The sequence below is a fragment of the Symphalangus syndactylus genome, chromosome 3 (genome assembly GCF_028878055.3).
Source record: "Symphalangus syndactylus isolate Jambi chromosome 3, NHGRI_mSymSyn1-v2.1_pri, whole genome shotgun sequence".
In the NCBI taxonomy this organism is placed as follows: Eukaryota; Metazoa; Chordata; class Mammalia; order Primates; family Hylobatidae; genus Symphalangus; species Symphalangus syndactylus.
Genome location: NC_072425.2, coordinates 90,057,529 through 90,076,393, shown reverse-complemented (window position 1 = coordinate 90,076,393; position 18,865 = coordinate 90,057,529). Strand labels below are relative to the sequence as shown.

The following is an 18,865-nucleotide window of genomic DNA, read 5'->3' as shown; positions in this document are numbered from 1 at the left end:
AACTCACCCTGACATTTATTTAATCACTTGGTTATTTTAGGACATATGACTCATGAATTGAGGTCACAAGGGGACCCAAGACTGGATCCCATAATTGTACTTTCCCATGTGAATCCATGTAGTAGAGGAGAGACGGATTCTAAGAGAGATTCTTATAGGCATCAAATACACCATATTTTGTGTGTATTTATGCACATGTGTGAGAGATCCTGAAAGAATACTCTCTGAAATGAACGATTAAACAAAAATATTTCAGTACCTAGTGTTCTAAGATATTCATACCCAATTTTTTAGACAGAAAAATTAGCAGATATCCACTAGTATGTGTGAGTGTGTATACATACAAATTTTATGTATATGTGCGTGTAGTATAACAAGATATTAATAGTGTATTTTACAATGAACATGTTTTAAAAGAAAAAATACATAAACAAGTAACTTGAATATAGTTTTCTAATGAGAAACTCAAACTAAAAAAGCATTAATGGTTTGATATTAAAGTTGAAATAATGGATTTCATAATTATATATTGTCTGGAATTGGTGGGTTCTTGGTCTTGCTGACTTCAAGAATGAAGCCGTGGACCCTCATGGTGTTACAGTTCTTAAAGATGGTGTGTCCGGAGTTTGTTCCTTCAGATGTTCAGATGTGTCTGGAGTTTCTTCCTTCTAGTGGGTTCGTGGTCTCACTGGCTTCAGGAGTGAAGCTGCAGACCTTTGTGGTGAGTGTTACAGTCTGGAGTCGTTTGTTCCTCATGTCCATTTCTCCTGGTGGGTTTGTGGTCTCGCTGGCTTCAGGAGTGAAGCTGCAGACCTTCATGGTGAATGTTACAGCTCATAAAGCTGGTGCAGACCCAGAGTGAGCAGCAGCAACAGTACTGCGAAGTGCGAAAGAACAAAACTTCCACTGCATGGAAGGGGACCCCAACGGGTTGCCGCTGCTGGCTCAGGCAGCCTGCTTTTATTCCCTTATCTGGCCCCACCCACATCCTGCTGATTGGTCCATTTTACAGAGAGCTGATTGGTCCATTTTGACAAGGTGCTGATTGGTGCGTTTACAATCCCTGAGCTAGACACAGAGTGCTGATTGGTGCATTTACAATCTTCTATCCAGACATAAAAGTTCTCCAAGTCCCTACCAGATTAGCTAGATACAGAGTGCTGATTGGTGCATCCACGAACCCTGAGCTAGACACAGAGTGCTGATTGGTGCATTTACAATCCTCCAGCTAGACATAAAAGTTCTCCAAGTCCCCACCCACCCGACTCAGGAGCTCAGCTGGCTTCACCTAGTGGATCTGGCACAGGGGCCGCGGGCAGAGCTGCCTGCCAGTCCCACACCACGTGCCCGCAATCCTCAGCCCTTGAGAGGTCAATGGGATGGGGCGCCGGGGAGCAGGGGGTGGCGCCGGTCGGGGAGGCTTGGGCTGCACGGGAGCCCACAGTGTGGGGGAGGCTTGGGCATGGCGGGCTGCAGGTCCTGAGCCCTGCCCCGTGGGTAGGCAGCGGAGGTCTGGCGAGAAATCGAGCACGGCGTGGGCGGGCTGGCAGTGTTGGGGGACCTGGTGCACCCTCCACAGCTGCTGGCTCAGGTGCTAAGCCCCTCACTGCCTGGGGCCAGGGGCACCGGCCGGCCGCTCTGAGTGCGGAGACCGCCGAGCCCATGCCCACCCAGAACTCATGCTAGCACAGCCCCCATTTCCTCCAGCGCCTCTCCCTCCACACTTCCCCGCAAGGAGAAGGAGCTGGCTCCGGCCTTGGCCAGCCCAGAGAGGGGCTTCCACAGTGCAGCAGTGGGTTGAAGGGCTCCTCAAACGCAGCCAGAGTGGACACCGAGGCTGAGAGCGAGCGAGGGCTGCTAGCATATTGTCACCTCTCAATATGAAAATATCATTATGTACATTTGCATAAATTATAACAATCTGTAGTGATACTTAGTATACGTATGCATTACTTAAATGATGTTAACTGACTTTATCCTTTGGGTGAAGTGATGCTGAGACAATATTGCACAAGTCTCTTGAATTTCTGCAAACCTTGTGAACAGAGGTACTCACAGATTTTGTCCCAGACTAACTTTTCAAGAATGTTTAGATAGTTAAAGCCTTGGGAAATAAAAACAGTGCCCCCTCTAGAGCAGAAGACAATAAACAGAAGTAAACAAAAAGATTTGTTTACTTTCCAGTGTAATAAAGATATCTTCCTCTGGGGCAAAGATTGGGCGTTTTATATAAAATGATTGCAGTCCGTTTTATATAAATCACTGGGGTTCCCTAAGCATGGAGTTTCTCAGCTGTGACACAAACTCCCTTCATGCACAGTAGCTCCCTAGGACTCTGCATTGTTCCTATAGGACTTGGGGTGCAATGGGAACTGGCTGGTACAAACATGGAGCTTATTGAGGTGCAGTGGGTAATAATTAAACTCCTTTTGTCTCTGATTTAGGAGTCTTGTCTTAAGCTAGCATCCATGAAGCTGTGGCAGAGTAACTTATTAGTTTGCAAGTTGGATGAAATGTTAGACTCTTCACAGTTCTTTCTTTCAATAGACAGCAGTATCAATGATACTCAGGATTCTCTAAGTGAAAGGAACTTCTAGATAACCTGGTTTCCAGTTCAATGTTCTCATTTTATAGGTAAAGAAACAGCTTAGAGAGGTCAATAAAATTGTTTAAAAAAACTCCACCCAATGGGGTTAAATCACTGTCATTTACCATGTAAATTTTAAAAGTAAGAAATAAAAATTGGGCATGAATATCTTAGAACACTAGGCACTTAAATATTTTTGTTTAATCGTTCATTTCAGAGATTTGGTATTCTTTCAGGCTCCCTTGCACATAGGCATAATTACACACAAAATATGGTATATTTGATGCCTATGAGAATCTTCTGTAACTGGTGATCTTGTCTATAGGCAACCAAATTTGAGACATTAGACTGTAACAAGTTATGGTGGGATGCAGAATTAGCAGGAACTTCTCTCCTGTATTAGATACATTGTATTTAGCTCCTTCTTGTCCATAATCTCATAAATTTGTAGGTCATTTTAATTACTAATGCATTCTACTGTTAAATGCTAAATTATGGCCCTCTTTGACGGCTCTTTTAGCTTCTACGTCCAGCTGTTTACTAAGAATGGACGAGGTATTTCATGTGTCCTTGTTTTTCTGTGACTCAGTAAGTGCCAGAGCATTTTCTAATTATAGCTAATGAATGTGGAACTAACTACCTACGACTATACAGACTGCAACTTATTTGCTATTGAAATCCTGGTTGTAGACTTGGGTTTGTTGATTCTGCCTTTCCCCCTTAATTACTCCAATTTCATAACTTACTAAATTTTGTCTTACTAAAAATTTTCAAACATATTCGAGTTATCAAATCAATGTGAATAAGTAGGAACAAGTCTAGCATTCAAATGTCTGAGATAAAACAACTGGACTTTAAGATGATTCAGTGTACCAAATATTTATTTCAAAGAAGTAGAAGACAAAATGATGCCATGAAGTTATTTCCTATTGCCAAAGCGGAGATTTGGATGAGAAAGTTTAGACCAAACATCTGAACATCTTTATGTTTAGTAGGGACAGCCAGTGATATTCTGAGTTGAAGATGTGTTGAACTTTTCCATGAATTGTCCAGGAAAAATACCACAAAAAGTCACATAATGTGCAGAATTATCCATTATTTTTCAATTTTGTTCTCACTGTATGATATATAAAATCTATTTTAAGAGTGCTTTTTCTACTTAAAAAATAACTATTCATTTCAAGTGCCTAAAGAATACTTTTTAAGAATATTTTTTAAAACTGAACTATGTACTGGCCCCCTGAAATACCTCCATTTCTAAAGGTAGAAATCAGAGATTACCTTTGGAAGTCACAATGTACAATACAGCTGGAAATGAGCAATTAAGCTAACAGTGAAAGCTTTTAGAAATGTTAAGAATACCCTTTTAAGAGGGAAAATACAAACAACCTAAATATCCATCCTTAGGAAATGAAATAAATTATACACTGAAATTCTGCAAACATTAAAAATAGGAAGACCTCTACATATTCATATGGGAAGATATTTACTATAAAATAGGGTAGACCCAAAAAGTGCAGGTAGTTTGATTCCATATATATCTTAAAACATTTTAAGATTCACTACTTAAAAAATCTCTAAAACTACACATGGAATTGACAATAGTGGTTATTTTTGGAAGCAGAATTGCAAAGTGGGTGTGTGTGGTGTGGGGAGGAATAGGGAGGGAGATCAATGGTAGAGTGGGAAGATGTATATACTTTTACTATTTGAATTTTTAAACGAATATATATTGATTTTGTAACATAAAATATCTACTTTTTGGGAAAAAAAGGCAAAGATGACCCATGTGGTGAATGTATAAAACAAAAGAGATCAAATTTCTGTCATTTGTAAGTATTCTATCCCGGACACACTAAAGTGATAAAAGTGCTTAAAAACCACATTACATATAGGCACAAAAAAAAAAAAAAAAAGGAATGCATTTATTGAAACAAGTGAAAATAATAATATCACATCAGAGGCAAAGTGATACCATTTGAAACTGTGCTTTTTATTTATCAATTTAAAATTATCTGTTGATGCTTTCATTATACAAAGGATTCACTGTTAAATACTATAGATACAGTTAAGGCATAATTCCAGCCCTCAGGAAACTTATTTGGTCAAGACAAATTTGATTAAGAGACAAGCTTTACAAACAGGTAAACAGTTTGAAATAATGCACAGTGTTACAAGTAGAAAAATATTTATTAAAGAAAAATAAGAATTATGGTTATGAAGCATGCACATTTAGCCTCGTCTGGAAGAAGTTTATGCGAAGGTGGTGCCTGAGGTTTTTTACATTAGATAACTTCTTAGTCCTCTGTCAGGTTCTCCACCTGGAATGCCACAGCTAGTTTTTCTTCTCCAAGGGTCAAAATGCTGCTCATCCAACAACCATCTTAAACACTAAACATAAAGCATTAAACATTCATTGTTATTTGTACTTATCATTTATACTTGTGTATCTTATAGACAAAACGGTAAGCCCTTAAGAGCAGAAACTGCTTAAGTCATTTCTGTATCACTGGTGACTAGTGAGGCGTCTTGCACAGTGAAATGGGTGAATGATAGGAACTGGAGAGAGGGTAAGGGATCTAGTCTAGGCTAGAGGGTTTGTATGAGCAAATTCCAAGATAGAAAAGATAGATAGACTAGATTAGTGTAGCATGTGACAAATGTTTTGAAGAATACATGGTGGACACCATCATCAGTCTGTGTCAGAAAGACAAACAAAAAAACAATGAACAAAGTTATTCTATTCTAGGAAAGACAAATGGCCAGATCCGACTTTTCAAAACTACTCACATTGTGTAAAAAGCAGGAACAAATCTAGTTTCAAGTTCAGCATGCCGCTCCCTGTTTAATTCATAAAACACAACTGGCAGAAGTATTACTTGAAGCAAAACAAAACTAACGTGGGAACTTGCTTATTTGCTAAGCCACAATGTATTTTTCCAGGAGTAGCATAAATGTGACATCTTTCTTGGTGTCTATAGAAAAGGGGTTTAGAATTGTTTCACTAAAAATTAAATTTCTATATTGTCAAACATGATTGTATACTCAAATTTTAAAATGTGAAGGGAATACTTATTAAGCATTTCCTGGGTATGCCACTACATTAAGTCCTGGTAATATGATTTATTTCAAATTTTTTTCAACTCATACTTCGTTTAAAATAGCACTGACCAAAAGAAAGTTAACATTAGCTTCATGTATAATTTTTAATCTTTTTGTAGAAAAATAAACTGAGAGGCTAAAATTGTTTTATTTAACCCACTATACCAAAACATATTGATTTCACCAATATAAAAATTGAGATAGTTTACATTTTTTGGTACATCTTCAAAATCTGGTATGTATTTTATACTGACAGCACATCTCAATTTGGACAAGCTACATTTCCAGGGCTCAATACTCACATGAATCTCAATTGTAATCAAAGAGGTTGGCCTGCATCCTTCCATTGTCTAGCACATCTACTTGTAGACAATTGTGAACATCTGCCACTCTGCCAATTCTATATCCCATCATAAGTTCAGATCAACATATACCACTAGCAGAATTTATTCATTACCAAATATTAAGCTGTGAGACCAGCACTATGTCTGGTACTAAATAAATGGCAACAAAAATGCTGACATGGGAGTTCAACCATTCAACCATTTGCAGATACTAACACAGGTAACAGTGAGTGAACAATCCTCCCCCTTTTTTTCATACCACTTAACACAATTATTAATTTTCTTAGTTATTGTGTGTATATGCACATCTGTTTCTCTTATGACATGCCACAAGGGAAGGAACTACATCTATCTTGTTTGCCATTATATCCCTGGGCCTTAGCAGAATGTGTTATACAAAGTAGATGGTCAAGTGTGTGGAAAATGAATAAATATGGCCATGCATTGATTATCAGCTTCAACCAGCTTGTCATTTTCATTACACTTTGTCAATTAGTCAAGAGACATTCCACATTTTCTCAATGAAAGCAGTGAACAGAGCAACTGTTTTCTCTCCAGCACAATATCTTATAGCCCATTCCAATCATTAAAAAGTAATCTAAAATTTCCCACTAGTCAGAATCACATTTATCCTGTCTTCATTAGACCGTCCTCCAACACACAACAAAATTAGAATGGCTGAGGCACAAATGAACAAGTACAAGAAAACAGTCCTTTCCATCAACCACTCAGACTTAAGAAGACAAGGACACACATGCACCTGGAAGAAAAGAATAATGAATAGCATTTACCACCACACAGTCAGTACTAGCCTGGCTTTTAAGAGCTGTGAAGACTTCAGAAACTTCTTTGGCAAACCATTTTATGTTAAACAACAGAAATACTGTAGAAGCCATGATAAAGGAAAACCTAAAATTAGTTAATGTCCTGAGTTTTTAAAAAAGCAAAATAAAATAGCATGTAATAAGGTGAAGCCTATTAAACACACACAAAATCAAATCATCAAAATCTCAAACTTAACTCATTCTTTAGTAATATAATATTGTATTACAAAGTCCTTTGGCTAGTCTTGACATTGTAGAAATAATAATTTTAGGTAGAGTGCAAAACCTGGAAGAATATGAGAGCCGACAGTGAGAGCTGACAGAGCAGCTTTTTACTTTGTATAAAATGGTACTTTAACAATACTGGTTTTCCCCAAATTAATTTACAGTCAGTTTTATCATTTTTAGCCTCCTACTCCTAGTTAAGTATTTTCTGTTTTGTTAAACTACTGGTATACTTAACCATTTCATATCACTGAAAACATTTATTCATCAATTGTATGTAGATCGATCTTTTAAAAACTGAATCATATTTAAAATACACTAAAGAAAATTACTTTTCTTTTTTCTTTTTGGTGAGCATTTCAAAGGTGGGGTAAATTCGGCCTCTTCACTGTGTTTTCTTTTCTTTTTTTTCTTTTTATGGTCACTTTGGTAACCACTGGAGTCACTGCCTTGGAAAACAGGGTCCTGGTCCTGAACATCCTGGTGCTTTTTCTTCTTCTTCTTTTTCTTTGGCTCCTCCTCCCAGATGCCATTCACATTATTAGTATTCTGCAGGGCTGACTCTTCCATTGGAGTGTCATCTGCATCATCTGCTAGCTTTGTGGTACCACTGTCCACTTCGTATGTCTCTGGGTCTTTCTTCTTTTTCTTCTTACTAGGTTTTTTAGCAGCTTCCTCAGTGCCATTTTCTGTAACTTCTTCAGAAACTTCAGAGCGCTTGAACTGTAAACTATAAATTAACAGTTAAAAAAATTAACAGAGCAATAAGCAAAAAACAAAGAACAAATTGAGATCAAGATATCCTAACAGGCTAAGATTTTCTAAATAATGACACCAGTACAAGACACATAACCATGGCATAAATTCCAAATATTCTATCCTGTTATCCCTCAACCCACTAAAATATGTATGGGCTGCTGAATGTTAAATTGGAAAATGTTAAATTTAACATTAAAATGTGAAATTCTTTCTTTACGAAGAACTTCTCCCAGACTGTTTCCACACATAAAAATGACATAAAAATCTTGTCAAAACACGTCTTCCAAGTTTTGGGTTGTTTCAGAAAAATTTGGTCACTGAACATTAAACACCACAATACCTAGGCTTATTAACCAAACCACTGACATCTAATAGAAAATATGATCTGGTATTTATCAAAGTAATGGAGTTTCCAGTCTACTATTTTAATCTTGTTTCAAATAATAGTCCATTGTTCTACTTAGCTGATACTAAGATAGTGTTAGTTTAACATTGTGAATTATTTTATACCACTAAAATAAAACAAGGATTGATGAAGTAGCTCTCTCTCCAGAACTTCAGTCTTATACAGTAGCACTGGGCACATGTACCTAATCAATACCAAAAACATAACTTTAGAAATTCAGTTCCTCAGTCAGACTTAGTCACATTTCAATGCTCAATAGTGAGGCTGCTGTATTATGTATATAAACTGTATTTTTGTCATTACAGAAATTGAACGGCTGTTCCAGAACTTCAACCCATACTCTTGTAACTTTAAGGCAAAATATAGAAAAAATTATTAGCAATAGCAGCATTCTAAGAGTTGTCTCTCTCCTTCTTCCTTTAAACTTGGCTTCCATGGAATCAAGCTCAAGATCAGAGTTAATTCTTATAATAATTTCAATACAGAATAATACAGAAATTAAAATATCTGGCACAGATGACAATAATCCACACAATTTTTTGTGTGTAAAAACAAAGCAGGCCAATAGTTAGGAAGGTAATTGTACTTTCAGTAGTTTCAAGTTTAGAGGGCAACTTTAAAAAAAAAGTTAACAAAATAGAAAATAGTCAGCAAAATTGAGCTATTAAATATTAAAATACAGACCAATTAGCTAGTCTGTGTTTCAGAATATTTATTTGATGCACTGTTACAGATTACTTAAGAGTATTGTTTATATTGACTTTACGGTTTGAAAGCATGAATATTCCTATGAACAGGTATTTTTAGAGAGGCTTATTCTCTTTAAAATTAAAATTCTCTTTAAAATTCAGAATTAAATAGAAATTAAGTACCTAATGATAATTATGTAATGATAAACTAACCTTGTGATATTTAGTTTTCCCCGAATGCAGAATACTCCAGCAGCATCTGAGTCTAAACGAAATACTTCAAATTCTAGTTCATCACCCATGTTTATCTCCATGGTTTGCCACTGCTCAGCTGACAACTGCTCAGGTTTAGGAATGGAGGCATTGAAACACCCATGTACTAAACAGCCAATGTGGCTAGAAGACACTTTATTAACTACACCCTGGGAAGAAGAAGGAATAAAGAGCATAACATAAAGAACACATCCACGAAGTTAAAAGGTGAACCAAACTTTACAAGCTTCAAATAATCTTCAAAGAGCAAATATCAAATTAATGGTCTAATTTAATATGGAAAAAGTTTACTTCAATTATAACTTACCACATGTCATGCCAAAACATCACTTTAAAATACCATTGGGTTTTGAGAAAGCTCAAACTTTATTATATAAGTAATTGCACATTAACTGTCTAACTGGGCACATTAACTTTCTGACTGGATAAACTAACCTGCCCCCGCCACCCTGTCCAAGAAAAAAACCACCTAAACTCCCCACTGCAGGATTCCTTAGGGAGGAGATTATTACTCTTTAGCTATAGTGAAACCAAGCAAACCCCATATAACCTCTAAAAAGACCTCATATGCGTTTTATGACTGGGATCCATGTTACGTTTCTGTAAATAGACCAAATTTCAAAGCTTAAAAATGCATTCTTTAATTATTTAATTTAGCATGATGCAAGCATTCCATTAGAAGACAGCTTACCCTTTATATGTAAATATTGACCATGACTATCTTTTGGCTAAATCACAAAAGTATTATTAGAAGCTTTAAAACTAAAACAAAAGTATGTGCTATATGATTTTAAGATGAGACTTTGCATAAAACTTATTTTTCTTCTCAGGGTCAATATATACAAAGCATATAAATGAGACTCAGAAATATTAAAAATTCACATTTTCTGAATTATAAAACTGCAAATAATACTGACGTGTATACAATGCTGTTTAACATCAGCAACCCTTTACACATGTGACAGAATAAAACTTCCCTATCTGGTATGATCAGAAGTCTAGTGTTCCCACTGGTAGTTTCCAGATGGTCTAGATAAACAAACTGGTACATCTATAAAATAAAAGATTATTCAGTAATAAAGATAAATAAGTTCTCACCATAAAAAGACATAGCGAAACCTTAAATGCATATTGCTAAGTGAAAGAAGTCAATTTGAAAAGGATACATACTCTATTCTTCTTCTTTAAAAAGGCAAAACTATGGAAACAGTAAAAAGATCAGTGGTTGCCAGGGATTACAGGGAATGGAGGGAAGAAGGGAGAAATGAATAGGTGGAGCACAAGGGGTTTTTAGGAGAGGAAAACTATTCTGTATCATACTGTAATGGAAAATAAGTTGTTGGGATTCACTCAGGATAGTGGCAGAAATATTAAAGGGAAATATTAGGGAAAGTTATAGGGAATAGTCACAAACCTTTTTGGAAGGCCAAAAGGTTACATAGCTTGTAATAGCTGAACAGGCCGAAGACAGCCGGTTCTTACCTTAGAGCATTAAGTTATAGGGTAAATACTAGGGACAATAGAGGCTTCCCCAGTTAAGTCTGTTTACCCTACACCTCCATTAACTAACCTTTAAGTCAGATGGCCCTCTGGGCGGGGTGGGGGGAGGTCGACCAGGGATATTGCCCCCAATGATATTTACTTTAAACCTTGGTACCTGAGCTTTAATCATTCATAGAACTACTCTCTTAACCATGTTAATTATCCACAAGTGTGTGGACTCAGAGCTTCTGTTGCTAATTGTATACTAAATAAACACCTGGAGTGTGAACTGCTCGGGGCCAGAGGCAGTGACAAACCTCTCTTGGTGTGTAGGCAGTCGGACACTCAGCAGTACTGGCAAAACAGAATATCTGTGTGTCACTGTACGTTTCATTCATCCATCTTTTAGGTCAAGGTCTGCGGGCGGACCCCCACAGCTAATGCCCTCTTGTGAGGAGCAATACCTCAATAAATGCCATGACACATTTGTGGAAACTCATAGAATGTACAACACAAAGACTGAACTCTAATGTAAACTACAGACTTTACTTGATAATAAAGTATCAATATTGGCACAAAAATTGTAACAAATGCACAATACTAATGCAAGTTAATGTTGATAATAGGGGAAAGGGGGTGGTTATATGGGAACTCTATACTCTCCAATTTTTCTGTAAACCTAAAACTGCTGTTAAAAATATATCAATTTTAGAAAATCAATGAAAGAAAAGGCTTTTTAATATATGAATCCAGAACAACGGGAAAGCTACATGAAGGAGAGAGTGGATCTCAAGGCCTACCTCACACTACACACAAAAATTATTTGAGAATGATCACAGACCTAAATGGAAAAGCTAAAACTAAAAGCTTGTAGAAGTCGACAGAACAGTATCTGCACAACTTTTAGGTAGACAAATTTCTTTGATAGGGTCCAGAAAGCAATAGTCATAAAAATATAAAATGATAAATTGGACCTCATCAAAATTAAAAGTACCTGTTCATCAAATAATACCATTGCAAGTTAACAGACAAGTCACAGACTGGAAGAAAATATTCAAAATACTTATCTGAAAAGAATTCGTTTTAAGACTAAAAAGAACTGCTACAAGTCAATAACAAAAATACAAAAACCCAATTAAAATTGGGCAAAATACTTGAACAGGCCCTTCTTACTGAAATATATGAAAAACTGCTTATGAGGGAAATGGAAATGCAAATTAAAACCATAATGAGATACTACTATATGCCCATCAGTACAATTAAAGGACAACAGCAAATGTTAATAACGATACAGAGTAAATGGAAGTGTTGAATGGGAAATCAGTCTGACAGTGGTTTTATATAAATACCCTGTGAACTAGCTCTTCTACTTCTAGTTATTAAGAGAAATGAAAATGTATGTTTTCATTCATATGTCTGAAAATGTGTTTTCATTCATACGTCTGAAAATATATGTTTTCAATAGCTTTATTCATAAAAGCCCCAGCCTGGAATCAATCCATCAATGAAGACAGATAATTATATTGTGATATAGTCATATAACTGAATACCATGAGCAATAAAAAGGAACAAACTACCAATACACACAACAGCATGGATGAAACTCAAAAACATGCTGATCAAAAGAAGGCAGATTTTAAGAATGTATAATGAATAATTCCATTAATATGGAATTATAGAATCAGCAAAACTAACTTATGATAAACAAAATCAGAAGAGTAATTTTATCTGCACTAAAGAGAGGGAACTGGGCCAGGAAAGGGCATGAAGGTCCTTTCTAAGGAGATGAAATGGTATACAGACCTGACAAAATTCACTGAACTGAACGATATGATCTGTGCATTTTATTATAGGTAAATTTTATCTCACCAAATATTAATAATAATAATTGAAGAAAAAGTGGGTGGTCAAAAATATTTGAGGACTGGATCTTGTAGGTAGAATAAAAGGGACATTTTTCATTTCATACTTTTTGTACAATCTTTATTTCCATGTACATGTATATATGTTATTTCCGTGTACGTGTGTGTGTGTGTGTATGTGTGTGTGTATTTTTAGAGACAGGGTCTCACTGTTGCCTAGGCTGGAATGCATTGGCACAATCATAGCTCACTGCAGCCTTGAACCCCTGGGCTCAAGTGATCCTCCTACCCCAGCCTCCTGAGTAACTGGGACTACAGGTGCATGCCACCATGCCTGACTAATTTATTATTTTGTGTAGAGATGAGGTCTCACTATGTTGCCCAGGTTGGTCTTGAACTCCTGGCCTCAAGTGATCCTCCTGCCTCAGCTTCCCAAAATGCTGTGATTGTAGGTGTGAGCCACTGTGCCTGGCCTACATGTTTATATTTAAAATAATAATTTACACAAAGTAGACGAAAGTTAAGTTTGTTAATTTCCAAATACAAATCTACTGCCAACTTTAGTAGTCCAGTTATAAGATTCCAGTTTAACAGGCAAAGGATACTATTTGTATTAATTTGATACTGAAAAATGAAAAATTGGAAGTGCCTTGTGGGTTTTGTCATGGTTAAATTGATCTATATTTTTTATGAACAATATCAAGGGTTAACAGTTCTGATCTATTAAAATATTTATTAGCTAAGGAAAAGAACATATACACACACATACAAGTATACATACGAACATGTGTATACACACAGAGAACTGCTGGAGGAAGAGAGGAGAAAGTAAAGAGTAAAAAAGGATCTATTTCAGTAGATTTCGTATCAATATCTGCATTTCCAGCTTATGAAAAACCGGAAGACCTTTCCCACAGAGCTTCCATTTCCAAGGCACAGACTGGCTGCCCTGTCCTCTGTTATTGATGTATTTTCATTACTGCCTGGCTCATTTGAATTCCTGTTTTATATACTGCTATATTCTTTGAATCCTTTATAAAGAAATAGTATTTGTGTAGAATTGAGAACTTCTGAAATAATAATGATAATTGATTTTTTTTTCCCTTAAAATCGTCCTGCTACTATGAAAATAAAGTGGATGGGACATATATTCTGTGCATGTATGTATTTTAGGAGGATATTCAAAAACTTACCTACGTTTGAATGATACAAATTAATTTTTCCTTAAAAATAATATTTATTTACTCACGGTAGCAATTTATTTGAGTCCCAAGGTATATATTATCTCTTAAAATATTCCAAGTTACATAATTATGGAATTACACAAAGGGAGCTAGAAAAAAGTGATACACATACCATAAGCTTTTGCCCCGGTTCAGGGCAGAAAATAACAAAATCGGCTTCAATGTTAAGATGAATGTGTCCTTGATCATCATAAATATCTCCAAGCTCTCCCACAACTTTGATGTTATCATATGCAATAGGGACACCTAAAAGGCTGTAAAAAGAAAAAGTTGAAAATGATATCTTTTATCCTCTTTTATTTATTTATTTTTTTGGAGACAGGGTCTTGCTCTGTCACCCAGGATAGGGTGCAGTGACATGAACAGGGCTCACTGCAGCCTCGACCTCCTGGTCTCAATTGATCCTTCTGCCTCAGCCTCCCAAAGTGCTGAGATTATAGGTGTGCACCACTGCACTCTTTCAAACCAGGCCATTTTCATACTGATTAGATATTCTATCCAAAACTTACACATCTCCTAAATATACCATCCATGTCAAAAACAATAGTATATGATTAGTCTGTAACAACTTTAGTAGTCCTATTTCACCAATGGATTCTGATGTGTTGGCTAAGTTAAAATGATGACTCAAGATACACAGAAACAAAATGCCCAATTAATGCATGAGCAGTAAATCAACTCTTCTTCCCTGGCCAAGTCCCATTCTTTCTATCCTAGCATGACTATTTGAATTCTTCAAGTTATACTATGATAGAAAGAAAGGGACTTAGCAAAGAAAATGTGTATCTCTGTGGACATGACTGAATAAGAGGCAATTCTGGTATTATTCACCATTACTGAATTTCAGTACTTGACAGCGTATAGCAAGGGAAGCATTACAGTTAAAGCTGAAGCCCCTGAATTTTAAAGTCAATGACTTAATAGAGAAAATCCCAAACTTCAACTGTTGCTAGTAAATGCAAATGTTAATACAACTACATTATTTAGGAACTGACTCTGACACTTTAGTCTACAAATGTTAACAGTCAGGATTAAGGGACAACTATTTTTCAAACTGTTATTTCTTAGTTTTTAAGGAATTATAACTATTAAGGAGAAAGACCTAGTGGTGGGTGGTGGAGATCTCACCATTGCACTCCAGCCTGAGCAACAGAGGGAGACTCCAGCTCAAACAAAGGAACAAAAAACAACAAAACAAACAAAACCTGGTGGCTTCATTACCACACCCACTACTTGTTGGAGAAAACTTCCCTGACTCCCCTAGGCAAAGCTGAAATCGTTCCTCTACTCCTATAGGCCAACTTTCTCACTGTTCTTAATCTAATTGTATTGAACCTATCTGTATATATGTTTGAATTTCACACATGACTCTAAGGCCTTTGATAGCAAAGAATATTTTTTGTTGAACTCAAACTTCGAACAATTCACATAAAATAAGGGAAAGAATTTATCCCTAATAGATGTTGTTTAGTAAAACAGCCAGAAGCCACAGAAAATAAACTTTAAAAACTACCAAATTAGCAAAATCCTAACTGAGAGACTTACTCGGGAAAGCAATCTTCTGAGGTTTTAATTTCTGCATGTGGCATTCCTAAGCTGGAATCATCCTATCACTAAGACAATGTTAGGGACACAGAAAACAGAGAATAGGAAGAAAAATTAACTGCCATACTAAACAGAAAAACAAATATCAAGACTTTATTTCCCCTAATCAAAGCCTTGTCTCTCAAGTATCAGAGAGTGATTCTCAAGTGGAAGGAGGGCTGTGGTCCCCTGGTGGGAGGAGGGACATTTGGAAATTTGTGATACTAATCATGGTTATCATAAACTTTGCAGAAGTCAGGGAAGAAAACAGTCTGTCATGTACAGCACAGTCTGATACAATGAGGAAATATCCTTCGCTCTGACTTTTGAATAAAAGGGCAAATCTATTTACAAATAGCTAGGCACCTAATTTAACTCTTAAAACACATCGACACAAAGTCATCTTTGCACAGTTTTAATATATATTAAAATTTTCATGAATTTAGCAATATATAAATTCAAGGGGGATTTTGTTAAAAGTCATCAGATATGTGAACACAGGCAGCCAACACTATATACCTTTTCCTCCTTCACTTTTGTTTTTCAGATACCATCCTAAATAGGTATCAGGGCAAGGTGGTAGCCTCACTTTAGTTCTTTAATACTATATGCTCAATGTTTTGTCCCTTATTAGTAATGCATAGTTCAAAGTGTGGTGCCTGATTTGCACCTGAATAAACAGCATACCCAAGTAATATGGAAGGAGTGGTGTCCAGATCTGTTCAGAGCCACTCTGCGTGATTTCCCCCACTAGCCTGTCAAGTGCAGGCAGTACTGGTTACAGAAAACAAGATAGTTGCTTGTGTTTCCAGATGTTATGACTACTTTGTATATCCTTTAATCTCTCAAATCCATCCTCTCTAATCATTTTCTCTTGGACAATTATAACATTATCTTAATTGCTCTCCTTGTCCACTTTCTCATCCTATTTGGTAGCTAACCATTAAGTAAGTGTGGTTTCTTAAACTGCAATCTGATATGCCAGGGACTGCAGATAAGTACTACTTTCTCAAAAGTGTGCCAAGTCTCAGAGTTAAAGGGACTGAGAGGATGGAGCACTAACCCTGCCTAAGAAAACAAACACAAAGAGGAAAAACAACAACCCCACCTTACCCCCAAAATAACAAAAACTGGCAATGGCAGGAAGGGAAAAGCAAAATGGCCATCCTCTCTGAGTCATCTTTGACCCCCTGCCCTCCTCTCCAATGGCATCCAATGCCTTTCCCCTGACATAAACCTTATTCTACTTATATAATAGATACAGTTCTCTGGGCAAAGTATACCAGTTCACATCCAGTATCTGTTTATGCCACTCTCTTTGCCTGGAATGTTACCATGTTACAGCACCCTCTTCAATCAAGTTGTTCTCAAAGGTCCCAAGATCCAAATTCTACACTCCTTATCTTATTAGATTTCTGTCAAATTTTAACACTTTACTATTTATTGGCTTGTATTTGTATCTCTACTACAGCTTAAAGCTCCTTGAAACAGGGATTTTATTTTTTGTTTTTGTATCTCAAGTGGTCGGTATATAATATAAACATACAAGAAGTGTATATTGGTGCTTGGAAGAATCTGTATATTCTAGACATGCGTGGAGGTCCAGGATCCCTTAAGAAAGTGATAAAAGCTTCCGATGCAGTGCCCAAGGAACTTCACATAGGAATTCCTGAAGGGCAATCATGAATCCCTAGGGAATCCATTCACTCTAGTTTTAGAACCCCGCTTTTGAACCAAAGTATAGTCCAGAGGAATACTAAAGCACATGCCCGCGTCCCCCGCCCCCCCACCTCTGTAATTCTAAGTTTTCAAGTCACTTTTGAATACCGTAACATAAATGCATACGTTTTGGTTTTTTTCTCTCCCAAAAGCAACAGGCTCACTAGTTCGACTGAATAAATCGTCTTAAAAACAACAAAATCCCGCTAAACTAACGGCATGTTCATAATCCCCAGATCGGGTCCAAGAGAAGAGAAAATGGGGAAATTACCAGAGCGAAATCCAACAACAAAATACGTGTTTCATGTTTTACAAGTAGAACGGTTGTACTAATGCTTCATGTGCTATCTTCTATGGAATGAGAATCTACTCAAGCACTGCAAACCAAATTTTTATTGTCAAATGAGAAAACATCATCCGTGAAAGGTTGAATGCCAAACAGAACTAGGCCTACTAGGTCTCCAGATCCCTGGTCTGTTCCTACCCCTACACGAGGGTTCTGGAGCGAGAATCTCCACTCCCTCCGCCCACACCTGAACTTCATCTTTAAGTTTTCTTCTCTGTCTATGAAAGGGACCCTGTATAGATCTTTACCAGAGCGGTACTGGCCTTGAGGGACGGATCGCGACTCTAGAATTCCACGGGGCTAAGCTCCGGGGGGCAATGCGACCTTTGCCATTTGCCCCTTTCTGCTGCGTCGTCAGCACATCCACCTGCTACTTCCCGTGCACAAAAGAAGGAACAGGCAAAGAGATCGGTACCTCTCAGAATAGCGAAGGAGCTCCGCATCGAGCTGTTCTCGAATGCCAGTGCGTTTCCTGTTAAGGTAGCGGGGCGACAGCGCGATGTGCCTCTGGTGCGGCCCGGCCACCAGGCATGAGTAGCGACTGTTCACCAGAGCACAAGCAGCGGCATAAGTCGGCAACTCTAGGCAAGGTAGGACGCCAGCCTGCCCTACCAGAGACCCATCAGAAGCCGCCGCTGGCCGCGGCGCCTCTGAGCAACCCGCAGCCATGCTGCTTGTCAAGGTTCCCACGGCGCGCGCCGTTGACGCAAGCACAATCGCCTGTTCCCGACGCTCGTTTTACGTCATCCACCAACTACCACGCCCCTAGGAATTTCCCCTCCTTACGCTGCATTACGCAGCCCTGACCAGCAGGGGGAACCGTATTTTCGCGCTTCGAGGGCGGGAGCTTAGAGCCTCGGAAATGCATTGAGCACGCAGGAAAGCCAACCGACTGCTCTTTTAAGGGCAGGCAAATGTGTGTTTTCGCACAGAAGCTTATTGAATTAAGTAGGTAGCTCAAAAAGGGGGATTCTCACTTTGATCATTTCCAGTAGTAAGGTGGGTTTGGTAGAATTTTACAAGCTTGGACTGTACAATAAAAAATCAAAATATTTATGGAGTATATTTTATGCAGTACACGGAATCCTAAGAAGCAGGCCTGATAACTCTAATGCAACACATCTGAAAACGAACCCACTAGTTCTCTCCTGTCCCGCTTCTCTTCTCATTATGCAACTGCTAAATCAGGGAATCATACAGCCAAGCTGTCAGCCTCGGATCCTCTTTTGTGTCCCCAAATATCAAATCAGCCTGAAGGCCTGTATTGCCCAGAGTGGAAATACCATTCTATTTGGACACTATTCTCTTTCCCTGCCGCCAAAACGCAGGACTCCCTGCCTGTGGAAGCCTAGTTCAATGGTCAGGAGGACACTCTGGGGCAGCCAGATCTTCCCTGAAATACATATGATCGTATTGTGC

General features: G+C 37.7%; 1 protein-coding gene across 1 annotated transcript; it reads right to left on the bottom strand.

Annotated features, from left to right (window-relative positions):
* Positions 1–4,559: 4,559 nt before the first annotated feature.
* Positions 4,560–18,183, bottom strand: POLR1F (RNA polymerase I subunit F). Its single transcript, XM_055272496.2, has 4 exons — positions 17,862–18,183; positions 13,910–14,051; positions 9,150–9,358; positions 4,560–7,812 (listed from the first exon to the last, which is right to left on the bottom strand). Exons 1-4 carry the CDS (start codon positions 18,113–18,115, stop codon positions 7,401–7,403), a joined length of 1,017 nt encoding a protein of 338 aa, XP_055128471.1. The 5' UTR covers positions 18,116–18,183; the 3' UTR covers positions 4,560–7,400.
* Positions 18,184–18,865: the final 682 nt, after the last annotated feature.

Bases quoted from the DNA above. Each gene is read 5' to 3' on its own strand.
- POLR1F (XM_055272496.2), bottom strand. From the start codon at position 18,115: ATGGCTGCGGGTTGCTCAGAGGCGCCGCGGCCAGCGGCGGCTTCTGAT. The intron at 14,052-17,861 runs GTACCGATCTCT...TTCTTTTTACAG, and splicing joins CTCCTTCGCTATTCTGAGAG to CCTTTTAGGTGTCCCTATTG. The intron at 7,813-9,149 runs GTTAGTTTATCA...GTTAATTTATAG, and splicing joins GGAAAACTAAATATCACAAG to TTTACAGTTCAAGCGCTCTG.